Raw genomic sequence first — 22,357 nt, 5'->3', positions numbered from 1 at the left:
TCCCGATAATACACACTTCTACGCTTTATTTATTTTAGTTATTTTCTTTACTGACTTGAACGTCGGAGTCCCTTTTGCAAGTACCACGCTCGGGACCAGGTTCACAAGGGTGACGTCTGCTCGGCCAAAGTTATCTGAAGACGAGACTGACAGAAGGCCGAAGTATAGCTCGGACGTTGTATCCTTGCCAGAACATTTGGCGCCCACCGTGGGGCCTGGGGTTAATTCCACCTCACCCCAAACTCAGTTTCTACAAACTCATATTTTCTTTGTTACCCCTTTTTTTCCCTTGCAGATAAAGAGAACATGATGGATTATTCGGAAACTCATCAACCCAGCCAAGCCCACGCCGATCTCCTGGCCGCCAATGCCGCTCTCCAAGCGGAAAATCAAAGAATGGCCGAATTGCTGGCGGCAATGCAAAACAAGGGAGATCGGAAGGTGGATAGCAAAAGAACAGACGCTGAACAACACGAAGAACATCAATCGGAATCCAACGCAAAAAATAGGGGAGACACCCCCAAAAATGGGAAGACGGCGAACCAGCCCATTTTCCGAGGAAATTATGAACTTCAAGATGCACAAGAACTTTACACTCCCCATGACCCTAGCACCATATAAGGGGATTGGGGATTCTAAAGTTCACGTCACAAAATTTGAGTCTATGATGTTCCTCAATAGTGACTCCGATCCAATCTTATGTCGATCTTTTCCTACATTTTTAGATTGAGCTGCCCTATTATGGTTTTCTAACTTGCCTGCAGGGTCCGTAACCAGTTTTGACGACTTCACCAAGATGTTCATTAATCATTTCGCAGCATCTAAAATCTATGTGAGGGAATTGGATTATCTCAGCACAATCAAACAAGGGCAATACGAAAGCCTGAAAGATTACATAACGCGCTTCACTACAGCAGCCATGGAAATCCCCGACCTCAACCCAGAAGTTCAACTATATGCCATAAAAAGTGGTCTTCGACCAGGAAATTTCCAGGAAGCTATAGCTGTGGCAAAATCGAAGACCTTGGAAGAATTCCGAGACAAGGCCACTGGACAAATTGAAATAGAAGAACTGCGTGAAACGCGAAGAAACAAACAACTACCACCGCGGAAGGAAGATGATAGGCCAATTAGGTCAAATAATAGAGATTCTAAAAAACCTTTTAAACTAACACCAAAATTTGATTCATATACCATGTTCAACACCAGAATAGAGGATATCATCAATGAGATACTCCACAACCAACTTATAAAGCCACCAGTCAAGGTAGGAACATACCAAGATAAAAATACATGGACAAAAGCAAACACTATGCATTTCATCAAAATTTTGGCCACACCACAGACGAATGCGTCGTGGCTAAGGACCTACTGGAAAGACTAATAAGGCAAGGGCTACTGGACAAATACATCAGCTCTAGAAATCGGAAGGACATAATTGAGGACACGAGCAAACCGAGGTATTCCTCGGAACGCAAAGACAAAGGAACATACCGAGACCCGGGGAAACCCCTGCCTCAAAAGGAATCATAAACTATATTTCAGGCGGCTTCACCAGGGGAGGAAGCACAAACACAGCCAGAAAACGAAGCTATCGAGCTATGATGATAGTGGAAGGGTCCAACTAATTAAACCCAACAATACCGACCTCAACAGCAAGCATTAGTTTCAATAACGGTGATTTCAAATCACAGGCACCAAACCTGGACGATCCGGTAGTCATCTTAATACACACGGGAGAGCTGACCATAAAAAAAGTTTTACTTGATCCGGGAAGTAGCACCGACGTCCTTTTTTATTCCACCTTAAAAAAGATACAGCTAAGTGACAAGGCATTACAACCATCAGGAGGAGAGCTAGCAGGGTTCTTGGGAGAGAGAGTTCCTATATCAGGTTATATATGGTTGAGGACAACACTGGGAGAATCCCCAACTCCAAAACACTAGACATCCAGTTCTTGGTAGTCGACTGTGCTAGTCCTTACAATATAATCCTAGGACACCCTTCCCTTAATTCATTTGGAGCTATTGTTTCTACTATTCATCTATGTGTCAAGTTTCCTTTGCAGGATAATACAATAGTCACAGTCCATGCCGACCATAAGGAAGCCAGGCAATGCTACAATGCAAGTTTGAGGAAAATCGCAAAGGAGGCCATTCCAAGAATCCATTCAGTGTACAACTCGGAAAGCATACCTACCGTGACCGAATTGGATCCCAGGGACAACAACAGTCGGCCCTCCCCAACAGATGACCTAGAGAAGGTACAACTGCATTTAACAAATCATTATACTAATATTGGTTCAGCTTTTTCTGCAGGACGAAAACAAAACTTGGAAGGCATACTAAAAGCCAACGCCGACCTATCCTCCTAGACCCTGGCTGACATGCCAGGGATCGACCCAAATTTCATATGTCACAAACTGGCTGTCAACCCGAATGTCCGACCTATAAGGCAGAAGAAACGTAATTTGGGAACTGAAAGAAGAAACACAGTGGCAATAGAAACGCAGAAACTACTCGACGCATGTTTCATCAGGGAAGTCCGATTTTCCTCATGGTTAGCAAATGTAGTTATGGTAAGAAAAAGCTCAGGGAAACAGCGAATGTGTATAGATTTCACAGACTTAAACAAGGCCTACCCAAAGGACTCGTACCCATTGCTGAACATTGACAGACTTGTAGATGACACCTCCGGTTACCAAGTGCTGAGCTTCATGGACGCCTATTCCGGATACAACTAGATCCGGATGCACCCAGATGACGAGGATAAGACTGCATTTGTAACCGACCAAGGTAACTTTTGTTATAAAGTAATTAATGCCTTTCGGACTAAAAAATGCAGGAGCAACTTATTAGAGACTAATGGACAAAATATTCAAAAACCAAATTGGACGAAATATCAAAATATATGTTGACGATATGGTCGTGAAGTCCACCTAAGAAGAACAACACGAAGCCGACCTAAAGGAAGTTTTCAAACAACTACGGACACACAACATGAGACTGAATCCAGAAAAGTGCGCATTCGGCGTAAAGAAGGGAAAATTCCTCGGTTTCTTGTTAACAAACCGAGGTATAGAAGCTAATCCGAAAAAGTGCCAAGCAATTCTAAATATGCAATCCCCAAAGACGATCAAGGATGTACAACGACTCACAGGATGCCTAGCAGCCCTATCTAGATTCTTACCAGCTGCAGCAACAAGATCCTATCATTTCTTCAAGACCATGAAAAAGTATGATAAATTCAGATGGACAGACGAATGCAAAAAAGCATTCTCTGAATTCAAACACATCTTGGGATCACAACCCATACTAAAGAAACCGGAGCAAGGTAAACCACTCTTACTGTTCCTTTCAATTTCAGCTAACACTATTAGCTCTGTCCTTGTAACAGAAACAGGAAAGGAGCAACATCCAGTATATTTCGTAAGCAAAGTCTTGCAGAACGCCAAAACAAGGTACCCGACAATAGAAAAGTTGGCGTATGGTCTAGTAATCACCGCCCGACGCATGACGCACTACTTTTAGACACACCCAATCATAGTTCGGACAGGCCACCCCCTGCGACAAATACTATCAAAACCAGACCTAGCAAGTTGACTAACAAAATGGGCGATCGAGTTCTCCGAATTCGACATATCCTATAAATCCCGAGGATCACCCAAGGCCCAAGCTTTAGCCGACTTCATCTCTGAATTCACAAACAAAGACGAGCATACCAAACCCTAGGAACTATACATAGACGGAGCATCCAATGAAAGCGGATGCGGAACAGGAATTCTGTTGAAAGACGACAATGAAGTTTACGTCGAACAGTCAATCAAGTTCCTTTTCGAAACAACTAACCACCAGGCCGAGTATGAAGCCCTGTTAGCAGGCTTGAGACTCGCCAAGGAAGTGGACATCCCAGCTTAAAAGTACATTGTGACTCATTACTCGTAGTACAACAGGTAAATGGGCAATTCCAGGTACAAGATTCTCTCTTGGAAAAATATTTATATTCAGTAAAGACACTAATAAAATCATTTCAAAATTTTGAAATACTACACATCCAAACTAGCCACACATAGGATAACAGACCAAACAAATAAATTGAAGCACATTACGTTAACAGAATCAAGCTCATAAGTAAGCTCAGTCCTAAATGTTACATAGGCAAAAGATTGGCGAACAACATATATCCGCTACTTAACAAGCAAAGAAATACCACAAGGCAAAAACCTGAGGACATTCAGACACAAAGCAAGCCAGTATACCATATTAGGATCCAGTCTATACAAATGAGGTATTTCCAGACCTCTTCTAAAATGTCTCGGCCTAATAGAAGCAAAAGCAACAATAAAAGAACTACATGACGAAATCTGCAGACACCACATTGGAAGTAGGAGCCTAGCCACGAAAATACTTCGAGTCGGCTACTCTGGCCGACGTTAAGAAAAGACTACAGAGAAAAAGTCCAGAGCTGCGACGCCTGTCAAAGATGTGGACCACTGATCCACAGCCCCGCTGAGCTCTTACATAAATCAAACATCAGCTGGCCATTCCATAAATAGGGAATGGATATACTAAGACCATTCCCAGTCTCAAAAGGACAGGTAAAGTTCCTTTTAGTTGCTATCAACTACTTTACAAAATGGATAGAAGCCCAACCACTAGCAAAAATCACAGCCGAAAAGGTACAGAATTTTATTTGGAAGTCTATCATATGTAGATTTGGTTTACCTAGAGAAATTGTATCCGATAATGGCAGACAATTTACGGCAAAAAGATCGCATCATACTTAACAGATCTGCATATTAAGCATCATTTCTCCTCCGTCAAGCACCCACAAACTAATGGGCTCACGGAAGCAGCTAACAAAGTTATTTTGCAGGCATTAAAAAAGAAATTAACAGATGCTAAAGGAGGATGGGCCGAGCTTATACCAGAAGTGTTGTGGAGTTACAACACAACACCACACACAACAACAAATGAAAGCCCATTCCGACTAGTGTATGGCGCAGATTGTATGATACCCATAAAGATCAGTCAAGGATCCATGCGAACTGAGCATTTCAATGAACAAGACAACTCGGACGTCAGAACCACAGAGCTCAACCTAATAGACGAAGACCGATAACTCACCGAACTCAGACAAAATGCCATGCAGGCGACAATAAGGAGGCAATACAACAAAAGAGTAAGACCGAGAAATTTACAAGAAGGAGATTTAGTCCTGCGATAAATGGAAGAAGTCAGGAAGCCGCCAGGACACAGGAAACTGGCTGCCAATTGGGAAGGCCCCTTCTGCATCTCAAAGGTCATCGGCAAAGGAGCATATTCTCTTGAAACACTAGAAGGAATACCTCTTCCCAACACCTGGAACATATCATCTTTAAAAATCTACTACATTTGAATTCTCATGTAACTATGAACTGGCCAGGTACTCTTTTTGCTGATCACGAGGTTTTATCCCTAAGGAGGATTTTACTCGGACAGGTTTTAACGAGGCCGACCACTTCAAAATTTTCATTCACGTCAATAAATCACAATTAGCAAGATCATCCAAACCTCGAATATTGCCAAAGCGCTTATCAGTTAACCTACGCTAACATTTACTAATCAACTAAAGCATCAAACCGACCACTAAAGTCGGAACAAATGATACAATCAAAATTCAGTAGCAAAAGCAATATCAGACCGACACCTACCGCTCAAACTAGCATACAAAAGCTAAGTTAATATCCGCAAATAAGCTTTCAATAAAAGCATTGTCAAAAGTCAATTACTACTCTTCATACTTTGGACACCAACCACCATTAGATAAAAAAACATAGTCAGTACCGAAACCATAATTCAAGAACACAAGTCAAATACAACCGACTTTAACAAAATATATATACTTCCAAAATAAAAAAATCAAATAGGTGGAGGAACATTCTCGTCATGATCCTCACTTGCCTCATCTTGAACCAGCTTTTCATCTATCACAATCTTCGTCACGTCAAGCTGACCAATATCAAACTTAGGCGCAAACAGCGAAATTTGAGATACAACTCGGCCAAATCCAGAGGTAAACATTTCTATACCTTGATCTTCCAGCTCATGAATCCGAGCAGTCATCTCGCCCTTTGTCTTGTCACTTTCCCTTATCTCGCTTTGAAGGAGACGAATTTGATCTTGAAGACGAGTAACTTCATCCTCTTTCTCCTTCATCTTCACAGTGATATCAGACACCGCCTCCTTCTTTTCTTTCATCTTTGCAGTAACATCAACAATAACTCCCTCTTTTTCTTTAATTATACGCTCCAAAGGAGCAAATTTATCAACATCAACCTGCTGCTTAGCCCCAAGTAATTCTGTAGTACGACCGACACACAACAAACGAGAAGCAACAACCTAAAACGCAACAAAATAAACACAATAAGCCATACAAACCAGAAAAAACAACACAAATAAATTCTAACAAACCTGAACAAATTTTCCCAGAGTTTCCACCCCAACTCGGCGAGTAAGCAACATATCTCCAGGGTATTGAGAAACCCTATCGGAAAGTTCAGCCAGAAGAAACCCGTGAAGTCTGCGCTGTCGATCAAACACTGACTTTGAACTTTCAGCAAAACCCTGACCACCCTCAGACAGCACCTCCAAGGAATTGTCAGAGCCATCTCTTTTCCTCTTCGACGACATCGGCTGTGCAGTAGAAAAAGCCGCATCCCCTTCACCGACCTTAGGCAGCCTAGAAGCACTAACACCTTTTTTTCTTTTTCTTATCAAGAAAAGTCTGCAGTCGAGAAGAACTCAAATGCGGAACTCGCCCTCCTACAAAACAACAAAACAAAGAACTTTTCAAAACAAACTAGAAAGCAACAGCCAAGAAAAGGTACATACTTATATTACCTATATAGGTCCTTAATCATTCTTTATCATTTTCTCTTTCAAAACGCAATATCTCAGGAATCGACAAGCACTCGCCAGCAGCAAAATTGTCAATCAAAAAATCCAAAACAAAATCTTCCTCCTCACTCCTATAAGCCTCAAGTATTTGCATAGGCTCAGAACACCAATACAATGGGTATCTCTCTATCAACTCATCATCGAGATAAAAAGGATACTCGGTCTCTACAGATCAAACTTTCATAAACAAGGGTTTAAAATTTTTGAAAGAAGATTTATAAAGCAAGAAGAGGGAACGACCAGGAAAACTGCTCAGGAAAATCCATAAACCCTTCCGAACCCCCTTCGACTAAAACAGAGAAAAGAAAATGCCTAAAGACGGTGGATACTCAAGAAAATCCATCAAGCATTGAAAAGCCCATAGAAACGCCCAGGAATTTGGGTGCAACTGAGAAGGGACACAATTAAGCTGAGTTAAAACGTCACATTCAAAGGATGAAAAAGGAAATTTAACATGCAACTCAGTTAAACAAGGGGGTGTACATATAAAAGTACCCCCAATCCCCTCTACGCTCGCACACCCTCTCCTCGCTAGAATAGGGAAGAAATTCAACAGCAACACCAGACTGATCCCTAACCAACTTCATACTCTAAAACTCACGCAACGATTCAGTACTACAATATGAAGAGGCACGCATCTTAACGTCTTCATGTACCCAATGATAAGGATCATCCTTATTAACCTCAACCACTTTCAATTTTTTTTCTTTTTCTTTTTCCATTTTTCTAACCATGACAGAAGCAGCGAAGAAGAAGAAGACAAAGTTGGAAAAAATCTAACCTTTAGAAGTCATTCTGATCGTCAAACCCAGATAAAGACAGAAAAGAAATACTTTTTGAAATTTACAAACAGAGCAAGAAAGATTATTACAAGCCCACTAAGTACGCACGTAAGAGAACCCAAAGGATTAATCGTTGAAGTGCCCTAGGTCAAAAACGGTTCAAAATCCGGTCACTAAGGAATTTAATGACAGCACGTTCTCCAAAGACAGGGAAAATCCTTTTATAAATCGCATAAATAACACTTTAAGCAAGGCCATGTTTTTTGAAACGCATCGTTGAGCTTGAGGGCTGCCAGGATCAACGTAACCGAGATATAAGTCGTCTAAAGCTCAACTTGCTATAAAACCGAGCATGCAAGTGAAGCTTGGGAGCTGTGTACCGTATCCTAAGAACTAGGAAACTTTCGACGTATATCTCGGCCACGTTGTGAAATCCAAATTTGCATTCAACGGAAAAGCTTAGCATGTAATGTAACTCCCCATCAAATCTCGGATTATGCCGAGATTCACTCAAACCAACCGTTAAGCAACTCAAATCTTAAGCCTATAAAAACAATGAGAGCAAACACATAGAGGACATACTTCATCCCTAAAAAACAATAATACCTCAGAACCCTAGTTTTACTTCGAAAGCATATTCCCGATAATAAACACTTCTACGCTTTATTTATTTTAGTTATCTTTTTCACTGACTTGAGCGTTGGAGTTCTTTTTGCAGGTACCACGCTCGGGACCAGGTTCACAAGGGTGACGTCTGCTCAGCCAGAGTTATCTGAAGACGAGACTGACAGAAGGCCGAAGCATAGCTCGAACGTTGTATCCTTGTCAGAACAATATGTTTAAATGTAAAATAACATTGTAACATGAATTTAATTATAATATAATAAGAATATTGTTCTATATTTATTAATTTTAGTGAATAAAAAATTTTATAATTTTTTATATATTGATATACTCTGTATTTATTAAATAAAAATAAAATATATTTATATTTTTATCTAATAATATTTTATATTTACGAAAAGCTATATGTGATCTTCTATTCTATCATTTGATTTGTATTTAATACAATTTTTTAATTCATAAAATTGACGCATTTAATACTCATCAAATTATTTAAATTTATTTTTTATACTGTATAATAACAATATTTTGTATAATTATTAAAAATGTTTAAATTGCATCAACAAAACATTTAAATTACTTTACATTTTTTTCGGTAAACTATTTTACATTTAAAAATTTAGTGACAACCTTCGGATAGATTATAGATATAAGATAAGGGAGCCACTCAAATAAAGACGCTGAATGCAAAAATATTTTAAGAATATTTAAACAATTTTGTCAATTTAAAAAAAAAACTATTCGTATACCAAAATTAATCGCTAAAATCAGCCACTAATGTATTTGTATATAAATATATGTGTGATTTAATTTATTTTCAACGTATATTTATATTATTCCAGCATATATTTTATAGTGGTGACTAACTTTTGTGGTTGATTTTGTTGTACACCTTATGTCAAAAAAAAATTACATATGACGTTGTGTAGCTGTGCTACTTAGTGCTTACTAACCGTGATTTTGTTGATATTGGTCAACACAACACTGCTGGATAAAAAAATTTGACTACCATTTAACTTGGCGATCACAGCCAGAGGTAATGATGGAAACTCTAGTTTGCATAATCAGAATCATAAGTCATAACTGAAGCAGAATCTTTAGAGGAAAAAAAACCTATTATTATCGTGAAAAGTTCATACCCTTTCAAACACTAAATGAAAAAGAGGAAACAACCATAAGCTTCTGTAGTCCAAAACATGCATGGATCGGATGCTAGCTAGTCCTAACACTTAGAATATAAAGAAATCACGGCTTCCAGAGAATGGTTGTCTCAGCAATCATGGAAGTGACAACATAAGGATCCATGTTAGAAGCTGGTCTCCTGTCCTCAAAATATCCCTTCCTTTCTTTCTCTGTGTCCCTTCCAACTCTAACTGAAGCACCTCGGTTTGCCACACCCTACATGCAATACATGGATTAATTAATAAAAAAAATAATTTTGTTGTCTATACTTTTAGATTTAGCTATCAATTCAATTTCTTTAGTCTAGTAATCTAACTATCTTTTTAATAAAACGTTAATAATAGGATCATCAAAATCCATGCATGTTTTCTTGTTATGTGATTATTAGTTACCCATAAGAAGGTTTTGATGTTTGCGGTCTCGTGCTTTCCGGTCAAGCGTCGCTCATTGCCTTCTCCATAAGCAGCAATGTGCTCACTGTGCCTCTTTCCAAGCTTCTCAATTGCCGTCTTTATCACTTCATACCCACCATCATTTCTCATCGACTTGGTGCTGAATCATAACAACAATGCACTTGTCACGCATAAAACCCCTTCAACACATTTACTTAATCCAATCTTAAGAGTTTAAGCAACCTGTAATTAGTGTGAGCACCAGCACCATTCCAATCACCCGTCACTGGCTTCGGGTCAAGGGAAAGCCGAACACAAGCGGCCTCAGTGATCCTCTGTCATGCAACACAACTAGTTTTCAAAAAAGGTCTTAAATTTTGACTATAATTGCTATTGCTACTAGCATTATGCTCCCTACCTCCAAAATGTAACGAGCAATCCACAATTGATCACCTGCAGTGATACCAACAGCAGGACCAACTTGGAATTCCCACTGGGCAGGCATGACTTCTCCGTTGACTCCACTGATGTTGATGCCAGCATAAAGGCAGGCTTTGTAATGGGAGTCAACCACGTCACGAGCAAAAGCCTTGTCAGCACCCACACCACAATAGTATGGTCCCTGTTAGAGCAACAAATTAAACACATTAAGCACTAGCAAGCTAAGGGAAAATCAAAGTAAGAAAAAGAAACACATATAATAAATGAAAGCTTATTATACCTGGGGTCCAGGGTAACCACCAACAGGCCACCCAACAGGCCAGTTAACCTCTTTCTGCATCAAGGTGTATTCTTGCTCAATTCCATACCTAACTCCAAACCATGTTGCAGTTAGTTATCAGTTCAAAGAAAAGTGATTTAACAATTCTGATATATATTTGCTACCAGGGCTCTTCAGCAGCAACTTCAGGATTGTTGAATATCTGTGCAGCACCGTGTCTCTTGTTTGTGGGAATTGGTTCTCCCGCAGGAGTGTAAGCATCACACATAACCTATATTCATTTACAATTTCTGCTTATTATTATATGGAAAATGGAAATATTGATGATGCGGCATAAAAAAATTAAAAAAAATAATTCAAATGAAATAAACCCACCAGGATGTTCTCACCCCTTCTGAATGGATCTCTGAAAATGGCTTGTGGACTGTGGAAAAAAAGAACAAATTAACATTAACATTACAAGGCTGTGAAGATTTAAAAAAACGATCAATATTCAATTAAGGGTAATGTTGGGTATCTACCAAAATTAACTATTACTGTAAAATATATGTTAAAATATAAAATATATATTGAAAACGAGTTAAACATACGATATTTTTGTTGAGGTAAATATACGATTAAAAATTAGGTCATACCATAAAATGACTTCACTATCTTGGCCAGGGGCTTGACCTGTGCTAGAACCATCATAGTTCCACTTGGGAAGTTTTGAAGGATCGTTAACTGGTTCTGGGAGCGTCTACATACCAAAATGCCAATTGACAATGATATTAATTAAAGGAAACAAAATTATACATTCTTTAGTTCTTTTTTTCTAGAAGGAAAAGTAAATTACCCTTGCTTTGCTCCTGAGGTCCAATCCTGACCCACCAATCCTGGCGTAATGAAAACCAAGGCAGGTTTTAGAGTCTATCAAATTGGGAAAAGTTTTGCGATAACAAATCAGGGAGAACAAGCTAATGTATATGAAAGTGGGGTGATTATACCATTTATTTACTAGTTGTAGTAATTAGTTTGTAACAACGAATACAAAGCAAACACCGCAATATACAACCAAACAAGGGTGAGCAGAACATTTATTTTTCCGGATATGGAAACAAACAATAAAATAAAATCAAGGTTCCTATAGTTCCAAGTTTCTCATGAGTGAATGTTCGAAATGAATAATCAACGGAATGGAGCCTCTCTCTAAGTAACAATTCTGTTGATAGACCAAGATACTATGGGTTTAACGAAATAGCGATATTGTGCTGTAATGTGCAGTTATTTTAATTGAATTTAAGTGTTTTTTATGCTTGGATTATATTGTAAGACCCACTAGATTTTATTCCTCTTATTTTGAACTTGATAGTTCTATCTATTTTATTATAAGATATTTTTTTATATTTTAAAGGCTTTCAATTTTTTTCCGAGACTAAGTTAAAATTCTCGATCACAAATGGAAGAAAGTTTCAAGATCTCGAATCTCGACTATACAAAAATAGTTGAGCCTTGTAAATCTAATAACACGCCACAAAACAAACAAAATAATAAAAAAAATGTTATTAAGATTTCAGTGAAATTTTAATCTCTTGTATACTCAACTTTTAGAGATACTAAAATGATTAAAATTTTGTGTACTCAATACTGAAATTAGTCAAGAGAACCCGTCAAAGCAGGAGAAAATATACAGCATAGTTTTCTCGTCAAACAAAAGTACAAAATGCATGAAAATCTCAAATTCAACGTATAACAACTTCCTAATTGTGACACATTACCATAGATCACATAGAAAAAATAAATACAAAAATAAAATGAAATTGAAAAGAAAATAAACAAGGTTTTATGATTTGGTACTCTTTACAATTTCATGAAAAAATTTAAAGTTTAATTACAATGTTATTTTCTATCCTTTTACCAAATTTTTAATTAAATCTTTATTCTTTTATTCCTTTCAATTGAATTTCTATATTACGTTAGAATTTATTATTAAGTCTCTATAATGACAAAAATATTGAAATTAACAACATATTAAATAAAACGAATATGACTAACACTTGGAATGAATATTCTATTTTATTTAATAGAATATTCATTTGATTCTCATATTTTGCTAACCATAAAAATATGATATAAGGATTCAATTGAAAAAAAATGTAACTGAAAATCCAATAAAACTATAAAATTAACAGAATAATTAAATTAATTTTTAATTAGATTGTTTAACTTAAAAGTTTATAATTAAATCTCTATATTAAATAAAAATATTTAATCAACCACTGATAATCTTATTTGTTTTTAAAATACTTTACAATCTATCAAACATAAAAATAAGCATTTCACGAATATTTTTTATTTGTTAATAAAAAAATAATTAGCAAAAGCCAAAATGATTTTTTTATATAATATAAAATTTTAATTACAAACTTTTTTTTTTTTAATTAGAAAGACCTAATTCAAAATTCAGAAAAATGATAGAGTTCGAAAGAATAATCAAATCAATAAAATAACAAATGGCTCGGGAAAAACAGGGGTTGATCATGATGTTTTCCTAATGCTACAATAAAGTTAAAGATATCTGTGTGAGAAAAAGAAGCTTGGATCAAAATGTTCGTGGAGGGTGGAGAGAGTGGAAATGTTAGAAAAGATCCATTGCATGCATGGAGTATAATGTAGTGCAAATGAAAGATCAAGTGAGAGATCACCAAAAAGAAAAGGAAAAAGATGGCGATTATGAGAGTGATCAGGGTCCATGATATGATGAACATCAGTGCACAGAGAAAACATATCATTATTATCATGATTAAGAAAACAACAAAAAGATCCATAAACATAATTCAATTAAAAAGAAAAGAAAGGAAGAAGAGATACAAACACTTACCATACGTACTCAGCAATCACCTTATCGGTGACGTCAGAGAGGTTAAGGTTTATGAGATCTGATATGATTGTCATCTTCAAAATCAGATGTTGCTTCACAGGAACCCTTTTTAATTCTCTGATTCAATGCTGGAACGTTCTGAGAACACTAGGCTTTATAATATCTCTGCCTAGTGCTTATATGGAATTTTAATAAAATATTTTTTTAACAACACTTTGAAATTTATAATTATTACAGTTACAATTTTTAATAAAAAAAAAATAAACCACATTCTAACGAGAGCTTAGGATCTGAAATCTTACCTGTCGTACGTATATCCAATGCTCGTGTTTTTTCTATGGTTAATATTAGGTGGGAAAATATCAAATAACACAATCAATGGTTAGAAAAAAAAATCAATGGTAATAATAAATAATAGTTATTATTATTATTATTATTATTATTATTATTATTATTGGTGGCCCATTTCAGAGAATCAAAGGTCTACTTGGGAATTTTTTGGAAAAGAACCTGAATAGGTGGTTTTCACCTAACGAATATGTCAGTTTTGGTATGAATGGGATATTATTTGACCTTTATTTGGAATTTGGAATCTAGGGAATTCATTGCTTTTAAAATGGTTTCCATTAAGTTAAATGTTTTTTTATTGTCAACAGTATTTTCTAATAAATTACTGCATACATACAAGGTGAGCTTGGAATCCTTAATACAATGCTTAAAATGAGGAGTGAAGTGAGTAGGCTACTAACTCAAGTTGGTTTGTACTGTGTCCCTTTACTCGGTGTTCTCATTTTTGTAATAGATAAGTGGGTCTGCAATCTGCTATGGCCCATATAGAACAGGCCCATTAACATATTTTGTAGACTCTTCTGATTGCACAAAAAGAAAAACCGAAAAAGTAATAGATCACCAAAAAAAAAAAATAATGACCAAAAAGAAGTAAACTAATAAGTTTGAAAAACTCTTTGACTCCCGCTCAAATTCAAAACCAAAACTCAACGATCGCGACTGGGTATCCTGTCAAGAATTCACAACTCAGATCCTCAACCACCACCACCACCAATGGAGGAGAACAACCGTTTGGAGCAGAAAATAGCCGGAATTCTCAACGACGCTCGAGCCTCGTACGCCACTCACAACCGCAAGCTCAAGGAGCTCTCACTACTCCGATCCAAGTCCTCCTCACTCTCCCTCTTCTTCTCCGCATTCTCCAAAACCCTAACCCCGCTTTTCGACTTCCAGAGGCGCCTCGCCCCTGCCGAGCGCACTGTTGCCTTCGTCTCTGCTTTCGCCGCTGCTCGTGACCCAGCTGCAGACTCTGACGAGTTCCTCGACCTCTTCCTCAGGTTCCTACTCCTCGCTGCACCTTCCGCTAACAAGACCGCCAGGTTTCGTGCTTGCCAGATTGTCTCTGAGGTAACGGACTCTCCAAATTCTGAGTTCCAATTCTGAAAAAACAAAACCGTCAAAAGTGATTGAGCTAGATGCAAAATTTTGAGCGGACTCTCCAAATTCTCTGAGTTCTAATTCTGCTAAATATAGTCACTTCACACGAAGAAATCATTTTTAATTAAATTATATTATTGCAAAAAGCAAAATATATGAGACTCAAGTTTAGGTATGTGGAATTGAACAAACACCAACTGTGGTCAATAACTATTTTCTTGATACTTCCATTGTTGTTAAGATTTGAATGAACTTTGATTTTGTAGATAATATTGCTGCTACCGGATGATGCAGAAGTGAGTAATGATGTGTGGGATGAAGTGATTGAGTGCATGAAGCTGAGGGTACGGGACAAAATTCCTGGGGTGCGCGCATTTGCCATCAGGGCGCTTTCTCGCTTTGTGAATGACACTGCAAACAGCGATATCCTCGATTTGTTCCTCGAGCAGCTTGCCTTGGAGCAGAATGCGGTGAGTGCCCCAACTGGATTCGGTGAATATATTTACATATTCCTTGTCCAATATCAAGTTTTCTGTTTTATCTTCTAGCATTTAGATACAGTAGATAGACATCCAAATATGCAAGCTCCATATTCTGTAGATGATTAGCTCCTCATATTAGCACGGATTTGCAGTCTTATCGTGAACCTCTTTCAATTTGGAAGATATCACATGTTGGTGATTTATAAATCATAGGCTAATATGATTATCTCATCTTGTTAGAGTCTAGCTGACCTGTCAGTGTCTTAAATGTTACCAATTACGGGTAAAGTATTAAATTGGTCCCTTACGTTTGGGTGTAATCCTGTTTTAGTCCTTAAGGTTTAAAGTGCCCTATTTGAATCCAAAAAAGTTTCATTTAGCTTCAATGTAGTCTCACCGTGAGGTCAAAGTTAAATAATTAATGGAATGTCCTACATGACAACAGTATAAGAACAAGATCGATAATCTGGAGAACAAGTACAACCTCCAGAGGCACAGAATCAACTGTAGATGCATCAATACTCATGGTGGGACTAAATTGAAGCTAAATGAAACTTTTTTGGATTCAAATAAGACACTTTAAACCTTAAGGACCAAAACAGAATTATGTCCAAACGTAGGGTACCAATTTAGTACTTTACCTTACCAATTATTTTTTGAATATCCATTGAAAATGTCTGCATGAAACATTTTGTGATCTTAGCCACATCTTAATCTTATTTTTATATAGGTCTTCCTGCTATTAATTGTGGAAAACCATGCAGGATGTTCGCAAGATGATTGTGTTGTCTTTGCCCCCTTCTACTGCAACCTCGCAAGTTATCATTGATTGCACCTTGGATGTGAGCGAATCTGTACGCAAAGCTGCATACTGTGTTTTAGCTAATAAATTTCCTCTTCAAAGCTTAAGGTAAAATTCGGTTCAGTAATAGAATTCTATTTCTATCCTGATCCTTCTACCTTGTACTATAAATTTGTTTTTCCTCCCTCAGAGATCCACTAACTTGTGGCTGTTTTCACTTTTAGCTGTAAGTTCCACCGTTGGAATTTCTTCAGCTGCTGAAAATTCAATTGCTAAAAACTGCTGTACTTCCAATGTTCTATGTATTAGGGTCTTTTGAAAATTTTCATATGTTGGCACCTACGGAAACTAATGGATTGATACACACTATTTGAATACAAACTTTTCTAATATTATGTGTAAGAAAAAGAAACGAGTGGATAATAATTCATATGTAATTAAAATGTTAGACACTATGGTTAGTTAGCAACGGGACTCAGCTATATAACAATTAGTATAAACTTTGTCTTATGCCTTTGACCTAGTCAATTTGATAATTTATAATGTTATTCATAATTACAGCTGTTAAAGGTGGACATCCTACTTCAAAAGTTGCAGTCCTGTCAAATATTTTTATCATTTTGAATTTACGAAACAACTGCTTGCTAACCTTTTCCATTCGTTTATCTGCTTTCTGTAGCATTAAGCTCAGGACAGTAATTCTTCAGAGAGGACTTGCTGACCGATCTGTTGCTATCTCGAAAGAATGTTTCAAACTCTTGAGAGATGAATGGCTCACTAAGTGCTGTAACGGTGATCCTTTAGAACTTCTCAAGTTTCTTGATGTTGAAACCTATGAATCAGTTGGTGAGACTGTTATGCAAACGCTTCTAAAAGCTGATTTAGTAAAGCTACAGAATGGTGCAAGCATTCAGCAGTATATATCATCTGGTGATGCAGAGGATGGTGAGCTTAGCTTCTTGAAGTTTGAGTTGTTTTCTATGTTTCATGTAAAGTGTTGAGTCACTATTTGATGAACTTATGAATATTTAAAATATAGATTGATATATTTGTCATATGACGATAATTGCTTAGCTTAAGTTTTCATGAATGTCTGATATGTTGTTCAATTGTTCATGAGGTCAAATGTTTTGAGAAAAGATTTATGTAATAGTTTTGTCAAATCCATGGTGACTAAGATGTTGCCATTTCTCTATCTTATACTTGTACCTTACTGTCTAATATCACAACACCTGGAATTTGTTTTCTTGATCTTGAATGCCATATCAGAACTTTCCTATTCATAGTTAGCCGCTAATAAAATAATAGTTAGGTTCAAACCTTGCTGGCTGTTGTATAGCTTGCTTTATTGTTTATCATATTATGTAGGGAATTCTATGCACTGCGCACCTAGCATTCAGCTGATAGAAGCAGAGGCTTCTCTTTACTGGAGAACTGTATGCCAGCATTTGCAGTCAGAAGCACATGTGAGTTAAAAGGCATAGTTTATTTTTCTTATCTTATAAGTGCAACCCAACAAAGCAGTGGAGTCATGTTTTATCACACTTTTGTTTAATGCATATTTGTGGTTATATCCAAAAATATGTTCGAACAACTAATGATTCGTGCCCCATTAGGCCAAAGGCTCTGATGCCGCAGCCACAATGGGCACCGAGGCAGAAGTTTATGCAGCTGAAGCATCAGACAAAAATGACCTTCTGGAAAAAATTCTTCCTGCAACAGTTGATGATTATATAGACCTGGTCAGAGCTCATATTAATGCTGGTGAGTATGAATTTGTGGTTGATTCTAGTAGTAATAGTACACCAAATTAATTCTTGATCTAACATACATCATCAGGATCAATTCATCGTTTTACATGCCGGCAGCTACTTCTGCTTGGTGCCATGTTCAATTATTCTGATGCTACAAATAGGAAGTCTGCTAGTGCATTTCTGCAGGAGCTGCTGCACAAGCCTCCTGAGCATGAGATTGATAATGAAGGGAACGTGGTTGTCATTGGAGATGGATTAAGTTTTGGTGGAGACAATGATTGGGCTCAAGCAGTGGCCAGATTGGCAAGGAAAGTCCATGCTGCACTTGGTGAATTTGAAGAAGTTGTTCTTGCTATCATAGAAGAGCTAGCTCAACCTTGTAGGGAGAGGACAGCAGATTATGTGCAGTGGATGCACTGTCTTTCTCTTATTGGCCTTTTGCTGAGACATGCAAAGTCAATGCGCTTGCTTCAGGGCAAGGCTATTGAACCAGATGAACTACTCCAGTCTTTACTGCTCGCCGGGGTAAAAATTTGTTTCATAATCATATCTCCCCGTTAACATGCATGTTTGAGCCACTTTATAACAGCTAGAAATGATACTTGCGTGTGGTTCTTCACTTGCATGACTCTATAACACTCTATTATGTTCAGGAATTGGACTGATCCCTTTCAAGAATAATAAAGGTGTTAAAATGGTGAGAAGTATGACGTGCAAAAATACTATTAAAATGAAGCTAGGAATCTATTCTCTATTGTGAATATATAGTTGAATAGCTCATTCATTCATGCAATTTCTTTACTTCCATTCCTCATGCCTGAACGAACTATGATAGCTATAGTACTAAATATTGATTTGACGTTTATTGAATCAAATTATATATGAACTTGGTAATGTATAAATAGGAATTAACTGTGCTATGAACAATTTCTTGCTATTTAGAAAATGGCCTTGTGTTCCGAATAATCAAATACTGGTAGATCTTGCTTTATTGCATTGGTTTATAAGTACCTACTACTGTTTACATGAAACGCACAGGCCAAACATGCTCACTTGGATGTGCAAAGGATTGCTGTCAGATGCCTTGGCCTTTTTGGGCTTTTGGAGAGGAAACCACGTGCAGAACTTCTGAAACAGTTGAGAATTTCATACATCAAAGGTCCACATCAAATTAGTGTAGAGGCCTGTAAAGCGTTAATTGATCTTGGGATGTGGCATGGCCCTCAAGAAGTCGACAGGGTGTTAAATCCCCATATATCATCCAAGATTACCTCTGAAAAGAGGAGTTTTAGTCCTGTGAACTTTTCTGATTTGGAACGGGATTTGGATGTCGATACGCTTGATCTCTTATTTGGTGGATTTGAAAATGATGACTGGGCTGATTCTTTAACTGGCAATGAAGATGAATGTGTTCATGCCGTTCTTGGAGAGGGGTTTGCAAAAATTCTTCTCCTGAGTGACAACTATCCAAGCATATCGCCTTCTTTGCATCCTGTGATTTTATCTAAGCTCATTTACTTATATTTCAGGGATGTGTCGGATCATCTGCAGAGGTTGTAACTGTTCTTCTAGTCTCCCTTTCCCATTTTGTACTATTCCTGTCCTGTGCTGGTAGCTAATCGAGATTCTTTTTCACTCTTTGGACAGGTTGAAGCAATGCTTGTCTGTGTTTTTTGAGCACTACCCATGTCTCTGTGCTAATCATAAGGCAAGCATAGTGACAAATCATATCTTTGGTGCTGTAAATTAAATATCATTCTTTATTTTTTGCGTAACTTTTGAATGTCGTGACTAATGCCCTGGTTATTGTTTCAATAATGCAGAGTTGCATATCCAAGGCTTTCATTCCAGTAATGCGTTCAATGTGGCCTGGAATTTATGGCAATTCAGGAGGATCTTCTTTTATGGTGTCCCAGATGCGTAAGCGCGCAGTTCAAGCTTCACGTTTCATGCTGCAGATGATGCAGGTTCCCTTATATGTTAAAGAGACTCAACCAGAGAGTGAAAATGGAAGTACAGAAATGCCACAAATCATTGATCGTTGTTCAGAGGTTCCGTTTGATTGTGGTGAGGAGGGTCTTGCACTACGCATTGCCATAGAGGTACGAGTCCTTAAATTTGATGTTAGTTTAATATATGCTAAGACTTGTCTTTGTTCACGTAGCATGCCATATTAAGGCTGCAGCTTTGTATTAATTGTGTTGGTAGTGCTAGAATTCTTCACCTACCATGACATGAGGGCTGCACCTTTGCATGAAATGCTACTAGTGAGATACATTGTCTTAAATATTAATAAGCAAAAGTATATTTTTTTCTTTCCTTGGAAATTAATCTACCCTAGTGAAAAACTAGGTCTAAGGATGTGAAAATTCTAATGAAGGCTCTCCCGTAAACTACAAGAAATTAGCAAGTTTATAGGATATATCAAAACTACTCCAACTGACTGATGCTTTTGATGATGTTTAATGCTCGAAATCCAATAGCCATCAATATTTTCTAAAGCTAGTCGAGTTCAGTGGTATTCAATAGACTGAAGGGAAAACTATAACTTGATGAATGAAAATGGCATAAAAGGATTTCATATTTGATGGCTTAGTGAGAGTATTGCATAAATTCTTCTTTGTCCTCCTGTTCTCTCACTGTCTAACCTTGTTTAGGTCACAAGCTTTCACTCGAAGAAGACAGCTGCTGAGAAGTCATATGTATCGGCACTTTGTAGAATACTTGCATTGCTTCAATTTCGGTTATCGGAACAAGGGCCAATAAAGTTGATGAGGAGACTTCTAAGTCGTACGGTTGAATGTGTATCCACAGAGAAGGATCTTGTAAAAGAATTGAACCGCCTGGCTGAGCATCTCATGACAGCAGATAGGCAGCCAGATCAGGAGTTCTTGCAAGATGAAGTGAATCTCATTTTGGGTAATACATTTTTTCTTTCCTCATGTTAGATGTCTACATTGTGTGTATGGTTTTTAATATGCTCATTTGAATTCCTTATTTGCCTATTCACTATCTTACTATCTTATCTGACCAAGGGCATTGTATTAGGCAGTTTTAAAACTTAAAAGAAGTGTTAACTCATGCTCCTTCTGCCACTTTTCTTTTTTGAAGGTAAATTGGAAATTGACTTCAACCTAGATCTAGATGGTTCTGTTGCTATGCCACAAACACCAGCTGCAGCCTCGACTAGAACCCGTGTTTCTAGGAGAAGGGTAAGGATTGAGGACGATGATTCTGATGAATATTCACCTGCTTTTGCTGTTCCTGCTACCCAACAAACTGTCCGAAGTCGTTCGCAGAGAGCAAGTAAAACTGTAGCAATGAGCAAGATGTCTGCAACCAGATCAGTCAGAATTGATGAAATTGAAGAACAAGAGGAAGAAGACGACTCTGATGTAACATCTGAGGACTCTGATGAATACTGATCAGTTAAGTGAAACTTTTTGTTGATACGTCTTGTGGCCCTTCCTTTGTTATTATTAACACATTTATGTTGTTGTTGTACTGTAATGTCTAATTATCTAGATTTCAGGTTTTGTACAGAAGAGCGCATCAGTAGTCTGGCTTGCATTTGCTCACAAGCCAATAGGGTATTAGTATTATATTAGTTGGGGTGAATGAAATTCTCCTGTTTGGCAATTATGGGTAACTCCATTATCCGTCTGTTGCCCATTATTTGAACGAGCTTTCTTGTGAATTTGTTATTGTATGATATCAGTGTGTGTTAGTAGTTGGAAAGAAGCAAAGGACTTATCTCAAGTATGTATCTCCATTGCAAACCATGACATGTTCAACCTATGTGGACTAGTATGTATATCTTGAAGAAAAATGGTGTGCCAAACTATCGAATTATGAAAGATTCGTTTACATGGACATCTTAACATAGAAACTTCTCCGACATCTATATGGTGCTTCATTTGGGTGTAAGTTCTTAAATATCAGCTGGTAAACATGTCCTTTTTATCATGGCAAATGCTATTCCAAGAGCCCGGCAAAACAACTCTTGCGACAAGCTTGTGATTTTTGCACGGTTGTGTTAAGCAGAAATTGAATTGAATCTATATTCTACACAGCTTGCATGAGGTGTGTATGACACCTCGTGCTTTTACCCGGATCGTGTGACTCAAACAAGTTGTGTAGAATGTAAATTTAATTCCCATTTCATTGTAGAGCTTGTGCAAAAGTACATGTGAATCAATTGTCGCTCACATACCGTAGACACTCATTATGATGTTTAGTCCCAATTAAGAAGCGCTGATTTATCACTTAAGCTAAAGTAGCTAGCTTTTTTTTTTTAATTATATTGGATGAGAACTAAAGCTACCAGCTTGATTGTCGTTGTTAACCAATATGAACCCCTTTTTTTTTGGAATT

General features: G+C 37.4%; 2 protein-coding genes across 5 annotated transcripts; one reads left to right on the top strand and one right to left on the bottom strand.

The window, feature by feature from the left end:
• Positions 1 to 9,384: 9,384 nt before the first annotated feature.
• On the bottom strand, positions 9,385 to 13,681 carry LOC112791650 (glutamine synthetase nodule isozyme). Of its 2 annotated transcripts, none has more exons than XM_025834563.3 (10): positions 13,500 to 13,681; positions 11,475 to 11,514; positions 11,275 to 11,378; positions 11,015 to 11,063; positions 10,804 to 10,910; positions 10,640 to 10,727; positions 10,337 to 10,540; positions 10,162 to 10,253; positions 9,919 to 10,078; positions 9,385 to 9,742 (listed from the first exon to the last, which is right to left on the bottom strand). In XM_025834563.3, the coding sequence occupies exons 1-10, from the start codon at positions 13,571 to 13,573 to the stop codon at positions 9,590 to 9,592; spliced, it is 1,071 nt and encodes a 356-aa protein (XP_025690348.1). In that variant the 5' UTR covers positions 13,574 to 13,681; the 3' UTR covers positions 9,385 to 9,589. The 2 variants fall into 2 exon arrangements, with proteins under 2 accessions (XP_025690348.1, XP_029153052.1); XM_029297219.2 differs by having other exon boundaries at positions 11,029 to 11,063; positions 13,500 to 13,600.
• An 808-nt stretch (positions 13,682 to 14,489) lies between these two features.
• Positions 14,490 to 21,840, top strand: LOC112791649 (uncharacterized). Of its 3 annotated transcripts, none has more exons than XM_072233538.1 (13): positions 14,490 to 14,915; positions 15,212 to 15,415; positions 16,192 to 16,337; positions 16,909 to 17,174; positions 17,598 to 17,695; positions 17,846 to 17,993; positions 18,069 to 18,508; positions 19,022 to 19,536; positions 19,631 to 19,691; positions 19,807 to 20,085; positions 20,641 to 20,902; positions 21,095 to 21,411; positions 21,527 to 21,840. In XM_072233538.1, exons 1-12 carry the CDS (start codon positions 14,562 to 14,564, stop codon positions 21,406 to 21,408), a joined length of 3,087 nt encoding a protein of 1,028 aa, XP_072089639.1. In that variant the 5' UTR covers positions 14,490 to 14,561; the 3' UTR covers positions 21,409 to 21,411; positions 21,527 to 21,840. The 3 variants fall into 3 exon arrangements, with proteins under 3 accessions (XP_072089639.1, XP_025690346.1, XP_025690347.1); XM_025834562.3 differs by having other exon boundaries at positions 14,500 to 14,915; positions 21,516 to 21,840; XM_025834561.3 differs by having other exon boundaries at positions 21,095 to 21,840.
• Positions 21,841 to 22,357: the final 517 nt, after the last annotated feature.

The sequence above is a fragment of the Arachis hypogaea genome, chromosome 3 (genome assembly GCF_003086295.3).
Source record: "Arachis hypogaea cultivar Tifrunner chromosome 3, arahy.Tifrunner.gnm2.J5K5, whole genome shotgun sequence".
NCBI classification, from domain to species: domain Eukaryota; kingdom Viridiplantae; phylum Streptophyta; class Magnoliopsida; order Fabales; family Fabaceae; genus Arachis; species Arachis hypogaea.
The sequence above is the reverse complement of the archived record's forward strand: the minus strand, read 5'-3'. Positions and strand labels throughout refer to the sequence as shown.

Coding starts and splice junctions, on each gene's coding strand:
- LOC112791650 (XM_025834563.3), bottom strand. CDS start 13,573: ATGACAATCATATCAGATCTCATAAACCTTAACCTCTCTGACGTCACC. Junction 11,515..13,499: donor GTGATTGCTGAGTACGTATG/GTAAGTGTTTGT, acceptor TCATTACGCCAG/GATTGGTGGGTCAGGATTGG. Junction 10,079..10,161: donor GGTGCTCACACTAATTACAG/GTTGCTTAAACT, acceptor GTTATGATTCAG/CACCAAGTCGATGAGAAATG.
- LOC112791649 (XM_072233538.1), top strand. CDS start 14,562: ATGGAGGAGAACAACCGTTTGGAGCAGAAAATAGCCGGAATTCTCAAC. Junction 15,416..16,191: donor TTGCCTTGGAGCAGAATGCG/GTGAGTGCCCCA, acceptor AAAACCATGCAG/GATGTTCGCAAGATGATTGT. Junction 20,086..20,640: donor CACTACGCATTGCCATAGAG/GTACGAGTCCTT, acceptor AACCTTGTTTAG/GTCACAAGCTTTCACTCGAA.